The sequence below is a fragment of the Alligator sinensis genome, unplaced genomic scaffold (genome assembly GCF_000455745.1).
Source record: "Alligator sinensis unplaced genomic scaffold, ASM45574v1 scaffold1255_1, whole genome shotgun sequence".
Classification (NCBI taxonomy): domain Eukaryota; kingdom Metazoa; phylum Chordata; order Crocodylia; family Alligatoridae; genus Alligator; species Alligator sinensis.
Window position 1 is genome coordinate 271,872 of NW_005843120.1, and position 24,143 is coordinate 296,014.

Consider the following 24,143-nt stretch of genomic DNA (forward strand, 5'->3'; position numbering starts at 1 on the left):
CCTTTTTGTTTTCCTAATTTCTACCTATTTATGTTCTCACTGACACCCTGTCACACTTTTAGCTTCTCTCATTTCTTGGTGTGTTAGAACAGCAGAGACTCCCTATGCCCGAAGAAGGGTGATTGCCCCCAAAAGCTTGCAGTTAAAAATTTTTTTTTGCAAAAATCTTGTTGATCTAATAAAAAATATCATCTCTACTATAAGTCCCGCTTGTTTTTTCCTCTAGACCAATACGGCTATCACCTGGATACCCGACATCTTCTCAAAGAACCTTGTCTGCCAAGGGATGAAAAAAGCATCTTCAAATACAACTCTTCCTCTGAAAACATAGCCAAACTAATTCAGCTGTCTTTGTGTGCCACTGCTGGAGTACTCTTCAGTCTGTCTTGGCTTGCCAGCTACAGCTCAGGATAAATGCTGCACCAGCAGCCGCATACTGTAGTACATTAACCCATCTCCAATCTTAACCAGTAGCAGATGCTTCATAAAAACGTATGGGTCATGCCGCAGTGGATCATTAAGGAATACCATTCTCGACCTCCCACCTCCCCCATCACTTGGGGGATGGTTTGGGCCCTGCATCTTATTCCTTCTAAAACAAACTTGTTTTTAAATTCCTGCCTGATGAATCTTTGTGAATTGTTAGTAATGTCGACCCCAGTGATACCTTGTGGCAATAAATTCCAAACCAAGTATTCACAATGGAAAAATACTCCCTTTAAGCTTTTTTTGTCTTTTAGTTGCACTTCCTCCTCGTGTTATTGGTAAGAATAAATAAAAGCTCCTTATTTAACTACTTGGTCTCTCTCACATCACATCTCTCTCTCAGTTGTATAGTTTCAGCTTTTTAAATCTCTTTCTATGGAAATCCTTCCACATCCGTGTTTCGGTTGCCCATCTAAAGACAACTAACTTCCTTCTGTACCGCCTCCCCAGTAGCAGCCTTAGGGGAGGGCAAACCGGGTGACTGCTCAGGGCCCCACATTTTATAAAAATAAAAATTAATTACACTGAATATTTGTATTATCAATATTGTATTAAGATCCTTTCATTGCAGTTTCATGGGTAGGGCAAATTGAAATTGAAAATGTCCGACCTGCTTATAGGTCATCAAAATTGAGCCTCTAAGGGGCCCCAAATGACTCTTGCCCAGGGCCCCAACAACCCTAAGGCCACCACTGATCTCCCACTAACATGAATTCATACTACTACTTTCATAGAATTAAATCATCCAGGACATTTCAGGCAGAAACTCAACTGTCCAAAACCAGCTGCTGGATGGTCTGTGTTTGGCTTTTACTAAGGCCACAGAGTGAATCCAGAGGGCTTGGAATTTGCCTTAGTTCTTTTTTTTCCCCTCCTGCTGCTGCCTCACTTTAGCACGTTCTTTCAACCTAAAAATTTAGATATTTATTGTGAAGGGAACCAGGCTCCATAGCACTACCAGTGCCCGACTACCCAATCTAGAACACGCCTGGTCGAATTCCAGTCTCATGCAAGTAATGTGTCTGAGGAGACTATCATTGGCTTTGAAAGGAGGCAAAAAAAGTTGTTCTGTTCTCAGATGTGAAGCCGTCTCAATCTTTTGCTGATCTGCGAGTAGTCACGCTGTTTGTTCTTCATGTGACATTTGAGGCAGCACACTCAAATTCATTCTTGGCAGTCAGGGAAGAGTAGTGCTGTCTCCTGTAGTTTGTCTCCATGCATGTTGGGGAAGGAGGGGGTTTGCAAGGTTACTGTAATGTTATTTGATCCCCTGTGCAAACGTTAGTAGGTTTTTCTTGAGATTTTCCAGGAGGATGGAACGTCTGTTAATCCACAGATTGCTCTTCTGCGAGCTCTTTCTTTAATCAGTAGTATGGGCTCAGGCAGTGGATTTTGCTGCTGATTTTGAACAACGTACAAAGGCTTCAAGGATGGGAATAGGTTTTTCTGGGTAGAAATCTGGAAACACTGGAGAAGTGAACTCAGTGCTTGAGTCGGGGATTGAATTCCATACATTTCATTAAGGAACCTCACTTTTTACCTGATGGAGTCGACCCCTCAGATTAGTTGGAACAGAATGGACAAAGCTCTCTTCAGTGCACAGGTAACCGTTTTCTATTGAAATGCTGTAGTCAGACTGTCCTTGGTTGTTCTCAACTGGAAGGGCAGAAAGGCCATCCTCCTCGAGGGTGACCCAACACGTTGATGTAGTTCCCATCACGGTGCCAGAATCCTAGCAAAGGTCAGACTATGGTGTCTCCAAGTCTAGTAGAGACAGCACACTGGTTTCCAGAATTGGGGAGTGTTTTGTTCCCTCCTAGCTTCTACATCTCTCCTTGACTGCTGCTTAGATGTGACTGTGGTGGGCAATTCAGATGTGCCTATAGGAGGTTTTCAAAAGAATGAATTTCATCCGACCCTTCACAGTCTTTGAGGTAGTGGGTCTCAACCAGGGTACCTTGAGGTCCTTTCAAGGGTGTCACACAATGTTAGCACTGTTAAGTGTGCAAACATGATTCACAAAATAAATCCAGAGATTTCAAATCCAGAAATCCATAGCTGTGATGTTTCTGAGGTTTTTGCAATAGAAGAACTGTTCTATTATTTTTCTGTAGACAAAAAAAAAAAAAAACTAAGATCTGACATTTTCCAAAGGGTGCCTTAAGTCTATTCAGCGGTGTCTGGAGTCTAAAAAGTTTGAGAACCAGTGCCCCAAGAGAAATGGGGGAGGAAAGCCACCCAGGGACCCAGCAATACAGAGTAAATCCTTGCCCAAAATACAGCTCCCTCTTGTTCTGCTGAATACATCTGGCCCTTGATTTAAAGCCAGCTAGGCAAATATCTTGCTGCTTATCCTCATCTCATCCTCCATCTCTTTGCATTCATAATCAGCACATCCGCCACTTTCTCATTAGGTCCCAACAACCTAGATGGCTATAACATCAGAGCATCCCCCTAGGGTCTGCAGCCTTGCCTTTGCCACACCTTTATAAGGTATAGGACTATAATAAATTCCCAATTCGTACATGGAAAGAGAGCCAAGGCTCAGATTGTTGAAGGTATTGGGTGTCTTACTTCCACAGAAATGCAAAGTAGGTGCCTAAGTATCTATTAAAAATGTGGGCCCAGGTGACCTGCCCAAAGTCCCCCATAAACTCTTGGGAAGAGCTGAGAACAGAACACATCTGTTGAACCCCAACCCGATGCCTAAATCACAAGAACAGCCTTCCTTCCTCAGCGCTAACTGTACGTGAGAGTTGCATTTACCTTCTACGTTCCTCAGGGCAAGGATGTGATTGGCCTTTTCTGTTGAGTACCAGGCATATGGTGCTATGGGGATAAACATCCTTTATTTCAGACCTTTGGTTCAGCTCTGCAATGTCTTCTCCTGAAATTGCTTCCCTTTCCTGGGGTCACATGAAGGTGAAAGGTTGTTCTGCAACTTATAAGGACTGCAAAGTGTGGCCAGGGGGAAGCCGAACCTGGGATTGGAGAGAAACGGGGACTAATGTAAGTGTTGAGTTTTCTATCCTTGGTCCATGTTAAATGGGTTACAGGAGCAGCCTGGGGAACAGTTACTGTAGTACTTCCTAAGTACTTTTTTGGGATTCTTTGCCTGATAAGGAATGCAATTGCAGTACAATGCCCTTCATCTGATGCAACCTCTTCAAGACTAAGTGCTTTAAAAACAGTATAGTGGAAGTACTCGGACTGCCTCCTCCCCATGTGAATGCAGTAATATTAGTATGGCGAGGTTCTTTGGGTAGATGTGATATCTTTTATTAGACCAGCTGAGTAGGTGGAAAAAAGTTCTTAGCAAGCTTTCGGGTGCAGTCACCCTCTGTCGGGCATAGGGAATCTCTCCTCGTCTGAGACTCCAAGGAAGTCTTAACTTTTAGCTTGTCTCATTCCTTGGAGTCTCAGACGAGGAGAGATTCCCTATGCCCGACAGAGGGTGACTGCACCCGAAAGCTTGCTAAGAACTTTTTTCCACCTACTCAGCTGGTCTAATAAAAGATATCACATCTACCCAAAGAACCTCGCCTGCCTATTTCCTTAGACCAACCAAAAACCCAGCAACATAGTAATGTCATTATGGAAGTACTTCCATGAGTCCACATTCTGACATAGAAAAGAGAATAATTTTCTACTGATATAAATATAAGAACTGACAAGTCACACCAATTTAAAGGAGGGACTCCCCACGTCAGCTGCTCCATAGTAACTGGCTTGTGTGTCTGGCGCTATCACATGGTAAGCAGAAGCAAAACCAGGACAACTCATCCCTGAATGAAACAGGGTTAAGTGACCATGGTTTACCTTCCATTTACCCCAAGACAGGCATTGACAGACACAACGGTAACCACAAAGTAGCTGATGCACAGTAAGTCCACACCCCTAAGTGAAGGCAAAAACAATACAAAACTGTAGCCCAGGCCAAATGCTCTCAGCTTCCACTTGTCATTGTGCTCATGTAAACCCACACAATGCCTCACTGAAGCCAGTTGGATCCTGTGCAGAGCCAATTGCAGGCTTGATGCTTTTGTTTGGAAGTTAGTATAAAAGGGTCAGGGAAAGGAATTTCATCCAGTGCTGAATGTTATCAATTTATAATGATGCTTCCAGTACACAGCACCCTTTGGGCAAAGGGCTGAAGGGCTTTGCAAAGAGACAAACAGGGTTGAGAGCTGTAGGCCTGTTTTTTTCCATGCTACCTTATTCTGTATGGGGATGGCCTGAAGAAAGAGGGGAGAGGGAGTTTTCACTGTGGTTGAGTCTATTTTTTCACATTAGAAATTCAAGGCTTATCTATCCTATTTTTCCTGGAAGGATGAATCGATAACTGGAAAACTAGGTTTGTAATATCAGTCCTATATGAAACATGGTTAATTGTGTTGGAGACTGATTTTTTTTTTCTTTTGCCAGACTAAACCTTTTTTTTTTGGCTAGCACCTATAAAACACTAGGGAGAAATGCTGTCTCCATGAAGATTTAAAGAGCTTTAAGTCCACAGCTGAGTCATCTGACAAGTCCTCCAGTCAAAACAGGGGAGAAGAGCTGTGACATTTTGGATCTGTATAAGGCTTGAAAAAACCCAAGGAAAAATGAGGGGCAACAGGGGGAGGTTTTTCAGGCTTCCTTTCCACATTATCAAAACAGTTAAAAAAAAATCCGTATTTTTCTCTTTGCTGTCTCTTTAAAGCTCTGGACTCGGGTACATGTTTTTGCTGTACACTTGTTTCCACAGCTGAAGATGACTGCTGGGGTCACATAGCAAAATGGGGACTGGATTCAAGGGTTCCTGACTTGACACTTCATTGCCCAGCTCTGAGGGAGCTTTGCAATGCTTGATTTGATTAGCAGACCGGGAAGGGTTTGGCAGTATTTCCACCCACTCCTTTTTGGGGTAGGAAAGGGGGGACACAAGTCCTCAGGGGACATGGAATTGTGAAACAGGTGGCATTGCCCCAGGTGCCCCTCTTGCTTCATGCTTGTTAGAAATAAATTGCTTCCTCTGCTGCTGTGCTGACAAATTGGTGCCTGGCAGGTTAATTCTCTCCTTGGGAAAATTGTATAAGTGGCTTGGCAGGGTTCTGTAACTAAGGCCTAATAGTCCATGTGACCTTAACCCTGGGGATAAAAGGCAGCCTTCCTGGCTGGCTGCACTTTGGTGCCAGCTGCTAATGGGAGACAAGGGAAAGGGTTCCTGAAAGAACAGGAGAAAAGAGAAAACAGGCAGGGTCTTTGGCTGTAGTTCCTGTCTCCCTCTTGCCGCCAGATCCATAGAGTTGACTGGGAAAATGTAGCTGTTCCTATAGCCTGGAGCGATGGATCTAAAACAGGCAGCAGCCCCCTCCTTCTAGGGGGTTACAGAGTAGATGAAACGCAATCCTCATTGCTCTTTGTTCCAAGGCTTTAATGGCTCCAGAGTGTCGATTGCAGACTTCATATCCTCCCCAGCAATCCAAGGACTGTAATTAGTTGGCCATACCTCTTTCTTTTGTCTGGATCCAGGTGCCTTATCATTAAAGTACACCTGGAGCTTTTAGAGGCCAATAAGAACATGTCTCCCTTTTGTCATCAGCATGCTTTTTAAATGGTTAACTCACCCCAACAGGGCCTTATATCAAGATTTCTTTTTAGGTGGGGGGATAAAACTTCAGTGGGTTAACAGGTTATTTCCCTTTCTGAGGCAAGAGCAGCCTAGTGGCTATGCAACAGTCCCAAGCTGGAGGACCAAAGCTAGGACCTAGGTCTTGATTGGCATTGTGGGGTGCTGAACAGTAGCATGCTGGCCCACATGCGCCTATTAGGGGGATAAACTTGCCTTCCCCCTGTATATAGCTGGCATTTTATACCTCAGGATAGCACGATTATCATAGGGCCAGGGTTTCCTTCACTTGAGGGGGCACAAGACTGAACAGGCTGGGTCTTTTCACTTTGGAAAAGAGATGGCTGCAGGGAGAGGAGGATACGGTCTAAGATCATGTGGAAAAACTGAACAGGGAACTGATATTTGCCATGTTTCATAACAAGGGGGCACCCAAAGACATTCCTTTATCATCTGGCAGTGGCTTAAGCACAAAAACAAAGGAAGAACGTTTTAACGTAACACATAACTAATGCGTGGGACTTGATGTCACAGGATGTCATAGAAGCCAACACCATAACAGGGTTCAAAAAGGGATTAGAAACATTTATGGAGGATTGGTTCATCAGGGTTGTTAAATATGAGGTAGGGAGGTACTGTATTTGCTGGCATACCCCACACACCTCCCCCCTCCAAAAACTCAGCCCTCCAAAGTTGAGGTGCAGTGTCTTCAGCAGCAACGCTGATTTTTCTTCATGGCTATAGCAGTAGAGTAGAATAGAACAAGCAGATGCTATGACTCATGGCTGATAAGATGGCAACACTTCTCCCTGGGGCAGCAAACAGCAGGGGCAGAGTCCAGTGCTAACCCTCTTGCAACAACTCCCCAGTAATTCAAGGACTAACTAGTTGGCCACACCATTGCCTCAAATGTCACAGGAAGCAGTAGCTTTTGGGAAAAGGCAAAAAGCAGCTATGACCAACTAAGAGGCAGGTACTAGGTGAGGCAGTAGGCTGTTGGGTGAAAAGCTACAGAGCTGACTGATAAATAGTATCGTGATGAGGTTTGTGGTGTGGAAACAACACTTCGTTATTTATGGAAACTTATAAATAGATTTTTATACAAGTAAAGAGCTAGCAGTCTTACTACTACCCTTGCAAGGGTTTGGGGCCTAGCCTTCTTGTTATCCTGACACACCAAGAAGTTCCTACTGCCTCACCCAGACTGCTTCCTGGGATGCTACGTTTCCCAGACACTATGGGTGGGTCCAGATGAGCGCACATGTGGCTCCAGTCAGCCAGGCATGTGCACACTCATTTGGATAGACCCTAGGGTTACCAGCCCTCCTGGATTGGCCAGAAGTCTACCAGAATTGGCATTGATCTCCCGGTGACTATTGAAAGCAATCCGGGAGGTTGATATTATGAACGGGTTGAACAGTACAATTAATGACATTACGTAATGTTGGGGGGAAAGATCTCCCGGAATAGCTTCAGTCAAGAGCTGGCAACCCTAACACAGTCTACATTTCCAGGAGGACGTACCGTGTGTCTCAGTCTGCCAGGAGTCTGGAGCAGTTTTTTTTTCCTACAGTCTGCCTTCCAAAAGCAAGGTGCATGTTTTATTTGGGAGCATGTGGTACGCAATAAAATATAACAACTAACCAGGCAGCTCTGATCACTCTACACATGCCCAGTTTCTTATACTCTTTCTGAAGCATCAGCACTTTCTTACCCAGAGCCCCATTTATGAAAACAGAAAGGCCTACAGTCTAACCCAGAATATCGGTTCTATGTTGGACAAGGAGGCTTCGCCTTGGAAAGACTTCGGAATAAAAAACATCCTAGGAACCCGTCGACTGTTTAGGACTGTGACTGGTGCTGGAGAAAGCCCTAGTGTTGAGTCTTCTTTGGCCATCATAGACATTGGGTCAAGGAGAAATAAATAGGCACATCCCCAAAGTACCGGAGAGCAAAGATGACAAACAAGTAAAACAAGTCAAGTTCTTGAATGGATGCCCTGAGCTTAGTTTGCTCAGTGAACACAGCATGTTCTAGAGAGAGGGGTGGATTCTGCATGCGTCTGTTAGCAGGTTCTCAGATCACATTCACATCCTAGAAATCGTTGCTTCCATAAAAAGAGTATCCTTCAAAAGATATGCTGCAGTGCTGCCCATTTGTCGTTAATAAAGAGCAACTCACAGGCTTCTTAAAGACACTTTTAAATGCCATCAAGAGAGCTAAGTTTTCTAGACAAAATGCACACAATGAGAAAAAGCCACACAGGTTGTTCTGTCTCTGTTCACAGAACACTTGCTACCCTGCATGTATAGACAGTCACAAGTTGGGGGGAAAGTTAATTAAGACAAAAAATAATGGAAAAATGTCTGCAAAAGTACTGGTTTTTTTTTTTTTTTAAAGGAACAAGTTGTTTGCAGTCAAAAAATCATTTTTTTAAAAGAACTTCAAGCACTCTCCAGGTTTTTACGAGATGAATCTCTTTTTGTGAGAACACTTTGTTTGGATTCAAACATTCCTTTGCCAAATTAAGAACTTGGACGAGTGCAGCAAAACCAGAAAATGAAACCGAGTTTAAACAAGAAGCTGATCAATACGCTTCAGTTGTCCCTAGCAAATTAATTCCAGCAAGTAAGCTAGCATTCAGCCCGCCAAACCACTGGATCCGACCTGTAGATATGGAGCTCTGGCAGTGGGGGCTCATCCCTTGCCGCAACGAGAAGTGGCTGTAGTGGGCATTTCCCTTGTACCATAGCAGAGGACATGATGATGGCCAGGTCCTACCAGCCAGCTACCTTTGACCCAAACTGGGTCATTCTAGCCTGGAAAGCCTGCCAACCAGATATGAAGAAACTATATAAGCAAAGTTCAATTTAAATTTTGAGCATCTAAAGGAGCCTTAAAAAAAAAAAAAGTGGGATAATTTTGGTTTGCCATAAGCATGAAATCCACTATATTTCAGTGATTTTTGTTGTTTAAACTGTCTTTTTAAATCTTTTAGTATTTGTTAGGTCTTTGCCACCAGAAATACCTTTTAAATGTATATAATCTGGCTACACAGCCTTTCACTTTATAGCTGTTTATAAAGAGTGATTGCATGTAATTAGCAATTGAGGACAATCGTATTTCACTGGTGCACTTAAAAACTGCTTCTAGAGCATCCTTTGAAATTGCTTGTATTACCTAAATTGAGTGTTGGGAAGAAAGGGATGTTTTTGTTCCATATAAAGTTAATATAATACCTGATACAACATACGTAGAGGAAGCTTGGGCTGCTCAATGTTCTCAACCTGCAAACTGTAGCTTTTTTCCTTTTTTTTCCCCATTAATACGTAGCATTCCCCTGGAGTGCAACCTGCTGATCTTGAAGAAGTCGTCAGTAAAGGAGTTAAAACTTTAGTGATTGGTCGTGGCATGAGTGAGGCCTTACAGGTAAGTTTTTGGTCTATAATGGGTTGGATCAACTTCTTAACCCTTCTAGCCACAAACAGACACCTTGTTAGAGGACACACAGCTTGAGAGCTGGGTTGGCTCCAGTTTTGGTGATCTGCACATAACATCCCATTACTTTCCTTTCTTCAGGAGCATCATGTGGCTTGCAAGCCATGGTGTGGCCACTCTTAGCATAAGATAATCATAAATTGCAGCTGCTTATAATTCTCCTCCTTACATGGTTGTCGTTCCCTTCACTAGTTCCAAGAGAGCTGCCAACTGGTCTTCAGGCCAACTGGTTGTCAGCCCCATGGTCTGACCTTCATAAAATAGTTGCATTTAAAAAGAAAAAGAAAAGGGCCAAGAGACACATCCTATGGAAAAAGATGTGAATTTAGCATCTTCTTTTCTGAGCAGTCTCCTGGTAGTGACAGTATTGCTGAGAGCATCATAGTGCCACGCTGGAAGCCCAGTGTCAAACTGTAAATGGGTTTGCACAATCTGCCAGGGGATGGTTTAACAGTAAGAATTTTTTGACAACATCACTTTTCTTTTAAACTCTTAAAACTGATGGTAAGCTAGACCCCCCGCCTGTGATACTGTGACTGAATGTCATTGAACACCCCAGCTAGTGTTGCATGATGTTATTATAGCTGCAGAAATTCAGAAATGCTGGTCTTCAGTTAAACATAATTCATTTTGAGATGCTATACTCTATTTGAGCTGGTAGGCAGAGCTAAACAGGCAGTCTTGTGGTGTTACAAACTTACAACATTTTTCATTCTTTGTATCATTTCAAGGCCATTTCCAGAGTTACCTTCCTATTAGTCAAGTTCAGAATTGTACCTAGGATCACATTAATGTTTTTCATAGACTAGTAGAGCTGGAAGGGACCTCAGGAGATCATCTAGTCTGACCCCCTGATCAAAGCAGGATCATCCCTGACTAAACCATCCCAGTCGAGTGTCCATCTAATCATCTCCATCCTTGAAAGTTCTTGAGAGCATCGACAGCCTCCCTGGGTAGCTGTTTCCAGTGCTGATCCATCTTCATAGTCAAGAAAGTTCTTCCAAATATCCAACCTAAATTTATCCCAATGCAATTTGAGACCATTGCTCCTTGTCCTATCCACCGCAGCCCCAAAGAATCTCTCATTAACAGAGATAATCAGTGACTGGGTTTCATTAATATACGAGGGAAAGAACGTACCATCTGATCCTACTTTTCCTTTCCTTGATTCAGGTACCAGCATCTACGGTGGACTATCTTAAGAAAAACGGAATTGATGTGCTGGTTCTGCAGACAGAGAAGGCCGTGAAGGAGTACAATGCCCTAGTTGCTCAGGGTGCCAAAGTAGGGGGTGTCTTCCATTCAACATGCTGAGGCATTAAGCCCATCAGCCCTCTTCCAGAACAGTCTTGTGCCTTTTGACTCCATAAAGAGCCAAGATTGTTGCTTTGTACTTCATATTTTCAGTGTGCCAAGGCATGAATGTGAGATTAAAAATCCAGAGTGAAGAAATACAGCAGTGCAGAACATAAGTGAATTGACAGAAATGGCGGAGTAATCAATTAGTTAGAGGTCTGCTTCCTTGCATCACAAAATTGATCTAGTCCTCTAGTTCTGAGGGCTGACTCATCCTTTGCTTCATCTTCCATTGGACTGAAGCTTTGGACACGTGAATGTTTTGACTAGGAATACTTTGGAGATACGACAGCCATAGAATATTTGCTGAGTACCATGGTGTGGCAGATGCATGGCAATACAAAAAGCATTTGGCATCTTCTTTGGGTTCGGTCTAAATCCAGTGAAGAGATTGACCCATGAGGTCTCTCCCAAGCCCATGATTTTAAGTGTGCTTCATCCCATTACCAGTCCTGGAGTCATCCCAGCAGCGCACATTTGTTTCTCTGGGATGAATAATTTTCTAAACGACTTCCATAATATTGCATTTGTAAATCTTGCTTTAACTCAAAAACCATGTCAGCATGGGATGAATGTAAAACATGGGCCTTAAAAGAAAGGGATTCCCCCACTAATGAGAAATGGTGAGCACTAACCCATGTGATATTAGTTCACTTGAGTAAAGAAAAAAATTAACATGCAGCTTCAGCAGTGAGATTAACTAGAAAGCCAGAGCTTGATGTCATGGAAATGAAAGCTAATAGGTACCCTAAATCAGACAAGATTAGCAAATAGTTACTAATAAGCTGGGGGAGTGAGGCTGGGATCTTTATTTCAGGTGCTTCCAATCAGCTAACATTGAGAGAATAAGTAGATTTTCAACAAAAGCTGCAGATTGTAAGCTTCTTGTTTTATGGCACCTTTTCCTTTCTCCAGGTGGACTAACATGACCAACCGGTTATAACTTGGAACACATCTGAATTTCTTTCTTGACTAGCTTCAAGTCCATCTAATTTATTTCCATTACAGTGGTGCATAGGAGACACCAGTCCAGGCTTGTGCATGTTAGGCACTGCACAGCCCTGCTTTGGGAAGGGTACACAGCTCCTTGACTTTGCAAAATTGCATCAGGGCCCCACTATGGCAGGGGTCTGCAACCCCTGGCACATATGCTAGAGCATGGCACATGAAGGCATTTTTCTTGGCAACCATGCCTCAGGGCAGATGGTGGATAAAGGGGCTAGGGCTGTGCTGCCACAAAGATTGCACCTCTTGCAGCTCCTCCGCCATCTGCCCAAAGGCATGTGGGCACACATTGCCAGCAACGAGTCGGGCTGGGGCTCTGCAGACCTCAGTGCAGCAGCTTGCAGCCTCCCAGCCAGCTGGCCTGGGCTCTGGGCAGGCCCCTGCTGCCGGCCACAGAGTCTGGACTGCTCAACAGGTGGTAGGGAGGCTGCAAGCCACGGCACCAAGGTCTGCAGAGCCCCATCCTGGCCTGTTGGCAGGTGCATGTGCACCGCCAGGGGGATGATGGGGAAAGGGCCATAGCTGTGCTGCCACAACAAGGACTGGGCTCCTCGCAGCTCTCCTGCCATTTGCCCCTGACACACCAACTTCTTACAAGTCAAGGTCGGGGTGTTTTTGGCACTACATCAGGGCCCTACAGTGTTGTGTTTGCTTTCCTCCATATTACATTAAACCAAGTGCAAGTGTTTTAGTAATGAATAGCAGCAAGAGGGAAACAAAATGTATCCATAGAATAAAAATGCATCTTCATATCTCTTAATTATAATCATATCTTGCACCATTAGGGCTATATTTGAGGCAATGGCCCACCGGGAGCACCAGGAGTTGCTTTCTGGACTGCATTTGCATTCATTGACACAGCAGCCAGGATAATTAGTAGGCAATTATTCTTGGTTTAAGTGCTATGACATAGTCCCAAATAGTTAGGGGGTAAGAAATAAAAAAGGAAACACTGCCCAAAAAGCCATAGCTGTCTCCAGTGGGGAGCTTTCAAAACACATTCTTCACAGATACATCATGCAAAATACAGCCTGACATTAAAAGGCCTTTGTACTTTAACTGTTTGGACCAGGATGTGGCTCCTGGCCAAACCTGGTTACCATGTGTGATCTCCTAAGCCAGTGGCACTCCACCTTCTGGCTTCGCATGCTGGATGAGTGAATGGGATCAGCCCACAGGCCAGATCCTGTGCGAGTTCAGCTTGTGGGGTTGTTTTGTGGGCCCGATCCTGTGCCAGCCTGATCCAGCTGTGCAGCAGGCTGATCTAGTATGCAGGGCCACATTACCTGACCCACAGGGCTCCTCCCAAGGGTCCAGAAATTTGGCAGCGGGTTAACAGCAATTACCACTGCCACCTCTCCCCTGCCATCAAATTCCAGACCCTCGGGGGGGGGGGGGGGGGGGGGGGGATGACGACGACGACGACGACACACACCACAGGTCAGATGACATGGCTCTGCAGGCCAGGGTTTAGCACCCCTTTCCTAATCTTAAGGCATAGGATAAATTCCAGAGTAGGAAGACATTCACTTGGCAAAAGGCCCACTGCAAACAATCCCAGCCCCATTAGCACAGACCCAGTCATATGGGAGGCATTGCCAGAAGTGATGCAAACATCTCCTGGCCCATATTTCCTTTAGTTGCCCCATTCACATGACATTCAAACTAGTTTCAGGAGGAAATGCTTTAGAGGCTCAACAGGCCCCAAGCTTGTACTGAAGAAGAAAGCATCTCTCGGCTCCGAGAGCTGCAGCATGTTCCCTTCCCATCGTGCTGTTTGAGACAGCAAGAGCCTTTCCTCACCATTGCCTGGCTGACCTGTTGCAGGGTGTCCTCTGCTGCTTCAAGCAGCCACCTTAAATGTCTTCTCTGGGTCACTGTTCAATGAGGGAAGACTCCATCCATTGGATGCTGTGGGCGGAAAGGCAGATTCCCTGTAAATTGCATCCCGTCATCAGTATCAACAGCATTAGCAGAGAGGTAAGCGAGTCAATCCCAGAGAGCTCTGTCATCCCTGCCTTCAATGATCATAGTGATGGGGTGACTTGGGGAGGCAGCTTTGCCTTTTCTTTAGCCCCACACGGAGGAATCGACTACACCACAAAGACCAAGCTTTTCTCTCAACATCTGAAATAGCCTCACAAGCCAACAAACACAGAAGCTGAATTTCCATTGGATTAGGCCACAGTATTGTATCAACCCATCCGCATCTTGTTAGGATTACACTACGTTCCCTTAAATATCCCAGACGTGCATCTTATTCTAAGTTGCTGTTTCGATCTGAAGCCACAGGCTATTTCCAAAGCAGAAAGGCTTGATGGGGACTGAACTTCCTGGGGAAAGATTTCAAATACACAAGGTTTCAGCTTCTCTCCCTCCCATCACAAGGGGAGGAGGGAAAGCATCTCCCAGTAGGCGGTGAACTCCCACCCTGACAAACTCTTTAGCAAAGAGCCACTTCTGGGCTCCGTGCCAAAAAGACTTCATCCCAGCTGTTACTGCCACTGAACAGCTCAGCCCACACTGCTTATCTTTGTGAGCCAGCGTGTGGAATCCAGCAGTGGGGAGAGGCAGAACAAGCCTCGCATACAACCAAGGCAGATCATCGCCAGCTCTGTGCGAGAAGCAGAGGCCTCATTCAAGTAAGGCTCAGCACACAAGAAATTTCCAACTCTGTTCTGCAGAAATAAAGGTTAATGTGAACTGAATGAAGGCCAGTCCCTCGGCGCGTCATTCTGGTGTCACTCTGCAGCGGTTCAAACAGACCACGATCGTTTTCAGATATGCCGAGAGAATGAAAACATGCATGCGAGTAAAAAAGGAGAGATAATAATAGTGAGAGTCACTGATCCTGCCAAAAACATGCAGGAAGTCAGGCCTTGAGCCAATTACACACAAGACACCCACAGGCATGAGGCAGACCAGAGACACTGCCTCATCCCCACCCGACTGCAGTCCTGACTTCTGATGCCCCAAAGACCACAAAAGTCTAAAAAAATACCCACCCCCCACACTGAACCTGTTTTATTACAGCAGCAACTCAGATAAATTAATCAGTAAGTAAACACTTTTTAAGGTGAGGATCAATGTGCATTTGTGTAGATACCCGTGTTAGCATTTACCTTTCTAGCAAACACCCCCTTAAATTACTTGGTTACATAAAACTAATGTGCCACCAGAGTGGAGAGTGGTAAGCCATTTTGTGGTGGAATAAGGTTAATTGTAGAAATCTTTCAATAAACAGCAACCTTCAAGGGCCTAAAACTCCTGCTTCTGAGGGCTAGGAAGCTGGTTACATTTCAGTTGCTGGGGCTGGTGTTTCATAAGACTCACTTGGCACATTATATAACTTCCTGGTCTGAATACTGCTCCTTTTCAGCTGCTGCTCTGATCATGCTGTTAATTGATTTTGTGGTTAATTGCATCCTTGATTTGAGGAGTGCATTGATCCATTTTTTTAAAGTCTAAGTTATTAGGCTTAAAATTGACTTTTAATTTGCTTGCTAATCAATTTGCGATAATAATAATAATAAACAAAACTTGTAGAGCTGATTTTTCCTTCCTAATTGCAACAAAGGTCACCAGCTAACTCCAGGTCAAAGTAACCTTCAATCAAATCTGCGGGCCACTTACCTCAGCTCAAAATTCATGCCTAAGCTCAGTACAACTCCATTGCCCCGCTGCTGTGCCATGGTGCCTGGGGCAGACTCCTTTAAATGAAAAAGAAAACTGAGAGTCTTGACTCTGTAAAACATTGTTGGACCAGCCCCTCTCTGAGCTTAATACCCCCCTGCTTCAAAATTTATCTGGGGGCAAAACTAAATGAAAGATGGTAAGTGCCAACCCCACAGATCCACCTGCCACGAATGCAGCACTTCCTTCAGTACAGACTCAAAATTCCTCCTTGTCCGAGAACAAGTTCCTGTTACATTGGGGAAAGGCAGGTTTGTCTGGGAGGCCAAAGGCTGATGAGAAGGTTGTAAAGCTTTGTGTGCCTTTTTTCAGAGCTCTGCCCTTTGCCAGTGGAGGCAATGATGTCATGATACCACTGCTGCATCATACCTTGGGGGGGAAAGACATCCAGGACCTTATAAAGTTTCAAAGATCCGTCCTTTTTGCTCGTCAAATACTCCATGCTCCTCCCAAATGACTTCTCAGGCAGAAGGATGAAGCTCTTCTCAACAACATGTTGCCTCTCTTGGCTTTATGTTAATCAGCTTCTCTCCAGCACAATTTCCAAAGTACTCCCTATGTTCCTCCACTGTTCCAAGCACATTCTGCACAAAGGACCTCTGCTGCCTCCCTGTATTACCGTGAGCGCACCTCTTCCCCGTGGAGGGAGCTAGATCTCACAAAAGATGAGGCTTTGAGCTACTACTCTGCCGCATGTGTTCTTCTGGTTCTCTTTTGCCCTTTGTGGAAGGGCATCCATCCCCAGATCAGTCCTTTTTTGTCTCCTACTGCAAGGTAGGAATCCAAGAATTCAAGCAGAAAGTTGAAACAGTGGGAGTAGAAAGTCTGCTAGGATGGGACAAGGGATGTGACCAAAGTGAGCTTTATGAGTGTGTCAGCTGTCTTCATCATTTCTCAGGAAGTGCTTAAATGTCTCAGATGCAGAAGGAAATGGGAAGTCAGGGTCCAGAAAAGATTTACCATGAATTGAAAAAGGTGAATTTCTCCATGTCTTTTCAAGTACAATACAAATTTACTCCAACGTATGGCTTGGTACATTAAATTAATAACAACACTCATAAAATACAATTCCCCCCCCCCAAAACAAAACCCAAACAAACAAGTTCAGAAATCTGGGTGGATAAGAAAAGCATCAGAGGACAACACACTTAGCACAGATTCAATAAGAGGGAAAGGACTAGAAAGCAACATCCCAAGAGAGACAGGTCTGAGAGCTAATTGTAAAATAAACCTAAATTTGCAATGCAAATAAGGCAACAAGATAGCTCATGTAACATCCCAGGTAGGTGATAGTCTCTCCCTTGGGACAGACAGAACTGCATCAAGAGTATCCATTCAAGTCTGTCTGTCAACACACCAGGAAGATGTAGATAAATTTTAATTTTGAAAAGAGCGGTGTTCAGAGCAGCAGCATTGAGTTTTAATCTTCATAAGAATGAACTGACAGTGATTTAGTCAAACAATGACTTGGGGGAATAATTCATCTGTCTCAATGGCATTAAGACACTCAAGAGGAGAAGAAGGAATTTCTAGAGTTTGGCTGTAGGTTGAACAAGGAGTAATGCAAAGAAAGGAAAATGTCAGGTGAGTATCAAAGATTAAACTGACTGTGGGATAACATCATGGCTAATGGAAGAGCCCATGTTTTGAATCCAAACAGGAGAATGGAAAGGTAGAAGCAAGAGAACAAACCTTTGGTGTCCTCACTCTAAAAATCAGTAAATAAGCAAATATAACCATCCCTTACCAGTCCAGAGTTTTGTTAGGCAAGGCACTTCTGGTGTCTAAACACCTTCAAAAACTTGACCTTAAGTTGCAGATTAGGTGCTTTGGTAAATTCCTCTAGGCTTTGACTCTCAGTCCTTACCAACATGCAGGATAAAAGACTCTGGTCTGATTTTACATGACATGTAGCCAATTGTTAATACTAGGCACCAACAGAAGAATGGATTCTCCAATGAGGCCTACTGTATCACAAATTTCCCTTGGTTAAGCAGACTATCTTCATGACCATGTTGAGCAACAGGAAAAAGATGGAAAGCATTTTATTTTATTTAAAGATCCAGAAAGAAGAGTATGATTGGCTTACTGCCCTGGACCAGGTGACTATTCACAGCTCAACATTTTTTTAGTCACAGAAGAGCCCAGACAATTCCTTCCTTTTCAGGTATGCAGAGTTCATGAAAGACATCTGATTAATGCTGAAACCTCAAGGTTTCACTGGAAAAGAGGTAGCATCAGTGAGGGCTTCTCTCTTCTACCCACCAGTGTTACAGCTTCTTTCTGCAACGCCAAAGCAACTTCTAGGGCTGAATAGCCAGTTCACTCTCCACAGTTCACTCAGATTAGGTTTATTTCCACTTGCCAGCAAGATGAAGAATTGTAGTGGCTTGTATAATATGGACACGAACTGGATCACAAATCTTTATTGCCATGACAAACTATACACATATTGCTAAAGTGTAAACAGAGAGGAAGAAAATCTGCAAGGAGGTAGCTCAATACATCAAGTGTCTGCCCAAGATGCAGCTTCGTGATAAGAGATGTACATCAACCCCTGTCCACTGGAAACAGAACTGAGCCCGCAGTCAGATGACGACCAGCTCTTTTGCTACAGATGCATGAAGTTTTCAAACCAGTGCCCTGAAGGTGAAATACAAAAACAGCTTGTAAGAGCAATAAAAGTTAAGAAGTGAAGTTAAATCTATGATAAACTAACACAGCCCAGGGACTACAGATATTTGTGGCTTTGTACCTAGTCACCTGAAACATGCCAATAGTACCCCTGTGGAAACAACAGGGGTGTGGTCTCTCTAGCACAAGCCTCTGCCAAAAATACATGTTCACTCTTCTAATAAAGAGAAACAAGTCTGGTTGGCGTTTTCCAAGTTTATTGTACAAAAGCACATTTAAAAGGGTTTATGCATAATGTTATGCTAGTTTCTATACAAGTAAATAGAAGGATTTACTATCATCCTCAGCTATCTGACTTACCTGCTGCAAATATACATTTTTACAAATAATTTATGAACACAGGGACTATTTGGCCATTGTGCTGGAAAAATTCATATACCATGCATTTCTAGTAAATTGTATTACAGACTGCTAGGGGGTCACTGGGTGCTCCTAGAGGCCTTTGAAACACAGGCCTGTGCTGGGGAATGATGTCAAGATATACCTTCTCAGCTGAAGCTGCAGAAGCAACAGAACTCAGGCAAGAACAACCCCTCCAGAGCCTGAGGCCACTAGACAGGAACAGTCATTCTGCTCCAGTGGAAGGATGCCATGGTGCCTATCCTCTAGGCAAGGCTCCTTGTTCCTTTCATCTCATCCCTAACTGCCCCCTCTTCCCACCTGATAAGAAGCCTGGACTACTGACCTCGCTAATTTAACAGAGAGAGTGAACTACTGAACTGATTCAAAACTGTATATGCTGAAAGACCATTTATCATGCCACACCAAGATCTGCTTCAGCTCCAGAGCACAGCACAGCAGTAGAAGATCCTGCATCTTACTGACAGGACAGCTAGCTGGGGTTTTTTGGGGGTTTTTTTGCCTGTGCCACTGCACACATTCTTCACAGAGACATACAGAAAACAAGTGAGAAGGAGTGTTAATAATGACAAGGTAAAAATATAGAGCATCTTTTTCATTATATGCAGAGGCAAGTCAGTGATTTTACACGGGTGTTGCATTACCATTGTTCTAAGGTAAGCAGCCTGCCCTGAAACAGAAAGCCTACAGGTTTGCAAGAGGGTTGTTTGAGTTTTTTGTTTTGCTTTAAAACAGCCAAGGCACCAAAAACTTTGGAGTGGCAAGGGCCATCAATCATTCATTGCCTTCAATATGGCTGCAAAGGCATAAGCCAGCCCAGGAACAGCCCACTGTTGCATTTTGAGAAGTGGCTCCTGCCCAGATAGAGCAGTGCTGTAGGAAAAAAATCTTTACCCAGCGCTGAAAGACCAACACACATTTTAGACATTTCAAAAAACTCTGCTCTATTTCAGATCATCATTAAACCATAAGAAGCATCTAAAATGCCTTACTAAGTATTTACATAGTAAACACTTCCAGTTTCACCAAATCCTCACTCAGGCAAAACTCCCAGTGGCCTCTACAGGAGATCTTTCCTAGAGGAGGAACTCAGGACTGCAGAATTTGACCCAATAAAAAGAGTAATGGATGGAACGTCAACATTAAGTGTCTCACTTTTCTTGATTTGATTTAGAAATGCCTGTGTTCATGGTACCTATCCATAACTTATGCTGTAACCAGTCTTTTAATAAAGGAGGCCACTTATTCTTTCATAGCTGTATTCTTCATTGTGTTTTGCAGTCTTTCACTTTAACAGAACACTATTATGGTTTGATCCACTATCCTGCAATACAATAATCTGTGTACATGTAACCCAGCAATCCCACAAATAAAGTCTTTTAGCAATTGACTTCACCGTCTGGCAGGTTTGGGCATTATATACACTTTGACTGGTTTGCTGAATGGGATAGTTCCTTCAATGCCACTTTCAGACTGTGGAAAAGTGTCCATGCTGTCGCTCCACGTGGATTTGGAGATTTTAGTGGAAGCTTTGCTCCTACTGGAATTGTATGCCAATAGTAACCTCACTTCAATCTGACATGGCTCTGAAAAGAAAAGAAACAGATGCAATCCCTGATCAGCAAGCTGAATAAACAATACTGAAGAAAAAGCAAATTACTGATGTCTTGGATATATATGATATTTGATCTCGTTTAAAATTTGTGTACAACTATGGTCAACCCACAAATTTCAATATAGCTACTCCAGGTGTACCACAAATTACCCCAGCACCCTCCACAAGTGCCACTCCAATTCTCTTCCCCAGCCCAATCTGCTGCTTTGCTTTCTGCTCCCTGCCCCATGTGTTGCTCTGCTTTCTACCTTATCTGCCATTGTACTGATCTGCCGCATGCCACACACACAGAAACTGCCCATGCCACTTGTTGCATGTATGCTGCAGGCTGGCCACCCCTGGTTTACATGATCAGAACCTGATCCTGCATGGCAAGTACCAGAGTACCTATCCTAGCAATTCTCAACAAGGGTGCCTTGAGAGCCTTTCAAGGGTGCTGCAGAGTGCCATGAAACGTTAGCACTGTTAGGTGTGCAAACATGATTCACAAGATAAACCCAGAGATTTCAAATAGAAATTAATTCTGTCCTGCTGTGGGCCGAGTTCCCTGCAACAGAAGAATCACTCTGTTATTTTTCTGTAGCCAACAGACAAGTGAAAATTAAGTGTGGCACTTCCTCCAAGTGGTGTCTTGAATCTAAAGTGGTAGATAACCGCTGATCTGTCTTCCCAAGTCAGACTATTGGCATTTACACTGGTGCAACCGAGATGGCAATCCAGCATGCTTACAGCAAATACAGTTTTGCCAGCTGTTTATCTTTATAGCAGTCTAAGAGAGACCCCTAGGACAGGCTCCAAAGAAGAAGACAAGAATTATAATAGCTTGGACTGGAAAGAACCTCAAGAAATCATCTAGTCCAGCCCCCTGCACCGATTCATAGATTTTAGGGTCGGAAAGGACCTACTAGGTCATCAAGTCCTGGGCAGGAATGAGTGCTGGGGGCAGATGACCCCCAGCCAGGAGTTTGTCCAATCTCCTTTAAAATACTTCCAAGTAAGGGAACAGCACCACCTCCGTTGGAAGTGTATTCCATATTTTGGCAACCCTCACTGCAAATAATTTTTTCCTGATGTCCAATCTAAATTTGCTCTCCTTCAGTTTGTGGCCATCGTTTCTAGTTACCCCAACTGGTGCCCTGGTAAACACTGTATCCTCTGTTTCCTTCTGTCCCCCCCGATGAGTTTGTAGACAGCCACAAGATCACCTCTCAGCCTTCTCTTGAGGAGGCTGAAGAGATTCAGGTCCTTCAAATCGATCCTCATGGGGTTTTTCCTGTAGGCCTTTAACCAGACAGGTGGCCCTCCTCTGAACCCTTTCCAGGTTATCTACATCCATCCTGAAGTGCGGCGCCCAAAACTGGATGCAGTACTCCAGCTGCGGCCTGACCAATACTGCATAAAAGGGGAAGTATCACCTCCCTAGACCTGTTTGTGATGCACCTATTTATGCAAGAAAGAGTACGGTTAGCTTTACTTACTACCTCATCACACTGGTGACTCATGCTAATTCTGGAGTCGACTCCGACTCTGAGATCCCTTTCCGCAGTTGTGCTACTTAGAGTGGTACCTCCCAGGCTGTAGGAGTGTCTATGACTCTTCCTCCCCAGGTGCAACACACGCCATTTATCCTTGTTAAACTGCCTACATTTCTCTAGGTAGAAACCAACCTGTCCACCACCACTCTCTGGGTGTGTCCCATAAGCCAATTTTCTACCCATCAGACTGTGTAATAATCTACATTGCAACTGTTTAACTTATTTTTATGAACTGGGTGTAACACTGTGCCAAAGGCCTTTTTCAAATCTAAGTAAAAAACAGCTACCTCTATTCCTTCATCCAAGTATTTTGTGACCCGGTCATAAAAAGAAACCAGGTTAGTCAGGCAGGATCTGCCTGCCATGAACCTGTGCTGGGTGCCCCTCAGCATTATTTTACCTGCTGGTCCCCCACAGATGTGATACTTAACAATTTTCCCAAAGGTCTTCCCAAGGATAGAGGTGAGGCGAACCGGCCTATAGTTACCTGGTTCCTCCTTCCTCCCCTTCTTGAAAATAGGGACCACATTGGCCCTTTTCCAATCCTCCGGGACCTATCCTGAGCGTGAGTGTGAAAACAGTTGCGCCAGTGGGTCCATTATGACTCCAGCTAATTCCCCAAGTACCTTAGGATGAAGATCATCAGGGCTGGTTGACTTAAATACATCCAACCCCTCCAGCTGCCCCTTTACTAGGTCAGAGGCAGAATCAAATATACCTTGATCATCCTCAACAGCTGTTTGCCTATCCTGCTGTTAAAAACCTGCAATGAAGGAGATTCCACATCCCTAGGTAGCTAATTCCAGTGTTTCACCACCCCAATTAACTGTTAAAAGCATTTCCTAGTATCTAGGCTACATCATGTTCATTGCCAATTCGGTCAATTTCTTCTTCATCAGGCACATACTGGGATGCTGGTGTCCCCCTGTCTTCTCCTTCTGGACTATAAAAATCCAGTTTCTTTCAACCCTTCCTCACAGGACATATTTTCTAAAATTCTTGTTTTTCAGGAAAGCAACATTTTTCTTAAAGTATTATGCCAACAACTGGACATAGTACTCCACTTGAAGACTCATCAGGGGTGAATACGGCAGATAATTACTCCCATGTCATATCTAAGGCACATTTTGAAATATATCACCTTGTTTTGCAACTACATCATGCTGTTGATTCCCATTTAAATTTGTAATGGACTAGAAACCCCCGGATCTTTTTATGCCATAGCATTTCCTATTCTCTTATCCCCCTCTTGCATTTGATTCCTTCTCCCTAAGAGTGTAGCAGCCCGCCCTTACCTTTACTGCATTTTGTCTTTGTTCATTGTGGAATCTCTCTCTAATTTGTCAACATCATTTCAAACTCTGACCCTGTACACCAGCACACTTGGACGCTCTCCCAGCTTGGTATCACCTGCAGATTTTACAAGTCAATGCTCCATTCCACCATCCAAATCATCAATAAAAATACCAATTAGAGTGAGACCCAAGATAGACCTGCACAGACCTACTTGAAATGTTCTCTTAGTCTGAAAGCAAGTCACTGATAACTACTCCAAGAATGATTTTTAGCCACTTGTGCACCCTCCTTATGGTGATGACATGTCCTAGATCACAGTTCCTTAGCTTACAAAAATGATAGGTCTGATACCGTCTAAAGCCTTACTTGAGTCAAGACAGATCAGATCTATTGCTTCCTCTTTATCCAGTAACTCAACAACCCTATCACAGAAGGAAATTAAATGGTTTGATGCAATCTGCTTTTCTTGTTAAATTGTTTAATACTTTGTTTGAGATGAGAGTTAAGCTGACAGCTTTAAAAGATCTTGGCTTCTTGCCCTTTTCCACTCCTCTGGGACCTCACCAATCTCCAAAAGCTTTCTAAGATGCTTCCTAATGGTGTTGAGTGTACTTTGGCTATTTCCTCAACTGCGCAACAATTATTTTGGGGAATTTCAGACCCAGCCAATATGAATACACCTATCATACCTAAGTGCTCTTACACTGGCTCTTTTCCCTGTTCTGGTCTATCCTTCCATCTCTTCGTTAAAGTTCATTTTGAAAATCTTCTGGTCATTTTGGTCAAGACTAAAGCAAAGGCAGCATTGAACACTTCAGTCTGAACGTTCTTAATGCCAGTCTGTCACTGCTTTAGTTGCAAGGTAAGCTTCTCTTCCCCCCATTTTTCCTCATGCTCCTGATGTCTGTGACTAGACATCTCAAATGTTCAACAGCTGCACCATTATTCTCACGCTTGTCTCTAAGAAAAATGGTTAACATTACATGACCTCTTT

The 24,143-nt window shown here is 43.9% G+C and overlaps 2 protein-coding genes across 6 annotated transcripts in view; one reads left to right on the forward strand and one right to left on the reverse strand.

The window, feature by feature from the left end:
- The first annotated feature begins 3,320 nt into the window (after nt 1-3,320).
- On the forward strand, nt 3,321-13,339 carry AAMDC (adipogenesis associated Mth938 domain containing). The gene is made up of 3 exons (XM_025193890.1): nt 3,321-3,495; nt 9,431-9,526; nt 10,769-13,339. Exons 1-3 carry the CDS (start codon nt 3,364-3,366, stop codon nt 10,907-10,909), a joined length of 369 nt encoding a protein of 122 aa, XP_025049675.1. The 5' UTR covers nt 3,321-3,363; the 3' UTR covers nt 10,910-13,339.
- Nucleotides 13,340-17,122: 3,783 nt separating this feature from the next.
- Nucleotides 17,123-24,143, reverse strand: part of INTS4 (integrator complex subunit 4) — a 52,220-nt gene continuing 45,199 nt past the window's right edge. For 3 of the 5 annotated variants that reach the window (XM_025193888.1, XM_025193889.1, XM_025193887.1), the window contains 2 exons: nt 20,100-20,289; nt 17,123-18,292 (listed from right to left, as the gene is read on the reverse strand). In XM_025193888.1, coding sequence (XP_025049673.1) covers nt 18,280-18,292; nt 20,100-20,289 — 203 coding nt within the window. In that variant the 3' untranslated portion in view covers nt 17,123-18,279. Of the gene's footprint in view, nt 18,293-20,095; nt 20,290-23,148; nt 23,264-24,143 lie in introns of those variants that run through there. The other 2 variants (XR_003092138.1, XM_006037477.3) reach the window with 2 other exon arrangements.

Coding starts and splice junctions, on each gene's coding strand:
- AAMDC (XM_025193890.1), top strand. CDS start 3,364: ATGTCTTCTCCTGAAATTGCTTCCCTTTCCTGGGGTCACATGAAGGTG. Junction 3,496..9,430: donor GGAGAGAAACGGGGACTAAT/GTAAGTGTTGAG, acceptor ATTAATACGTAG/CATTCCCCTGGAGTGCAACC. Junction 9,527..10,768: donor GCATGAGTGAGGCCTTACAG/GTAAGTTTTTGG, acceptor TCCTTGATTCAG/GTACCAGCATCTACGGTGGA.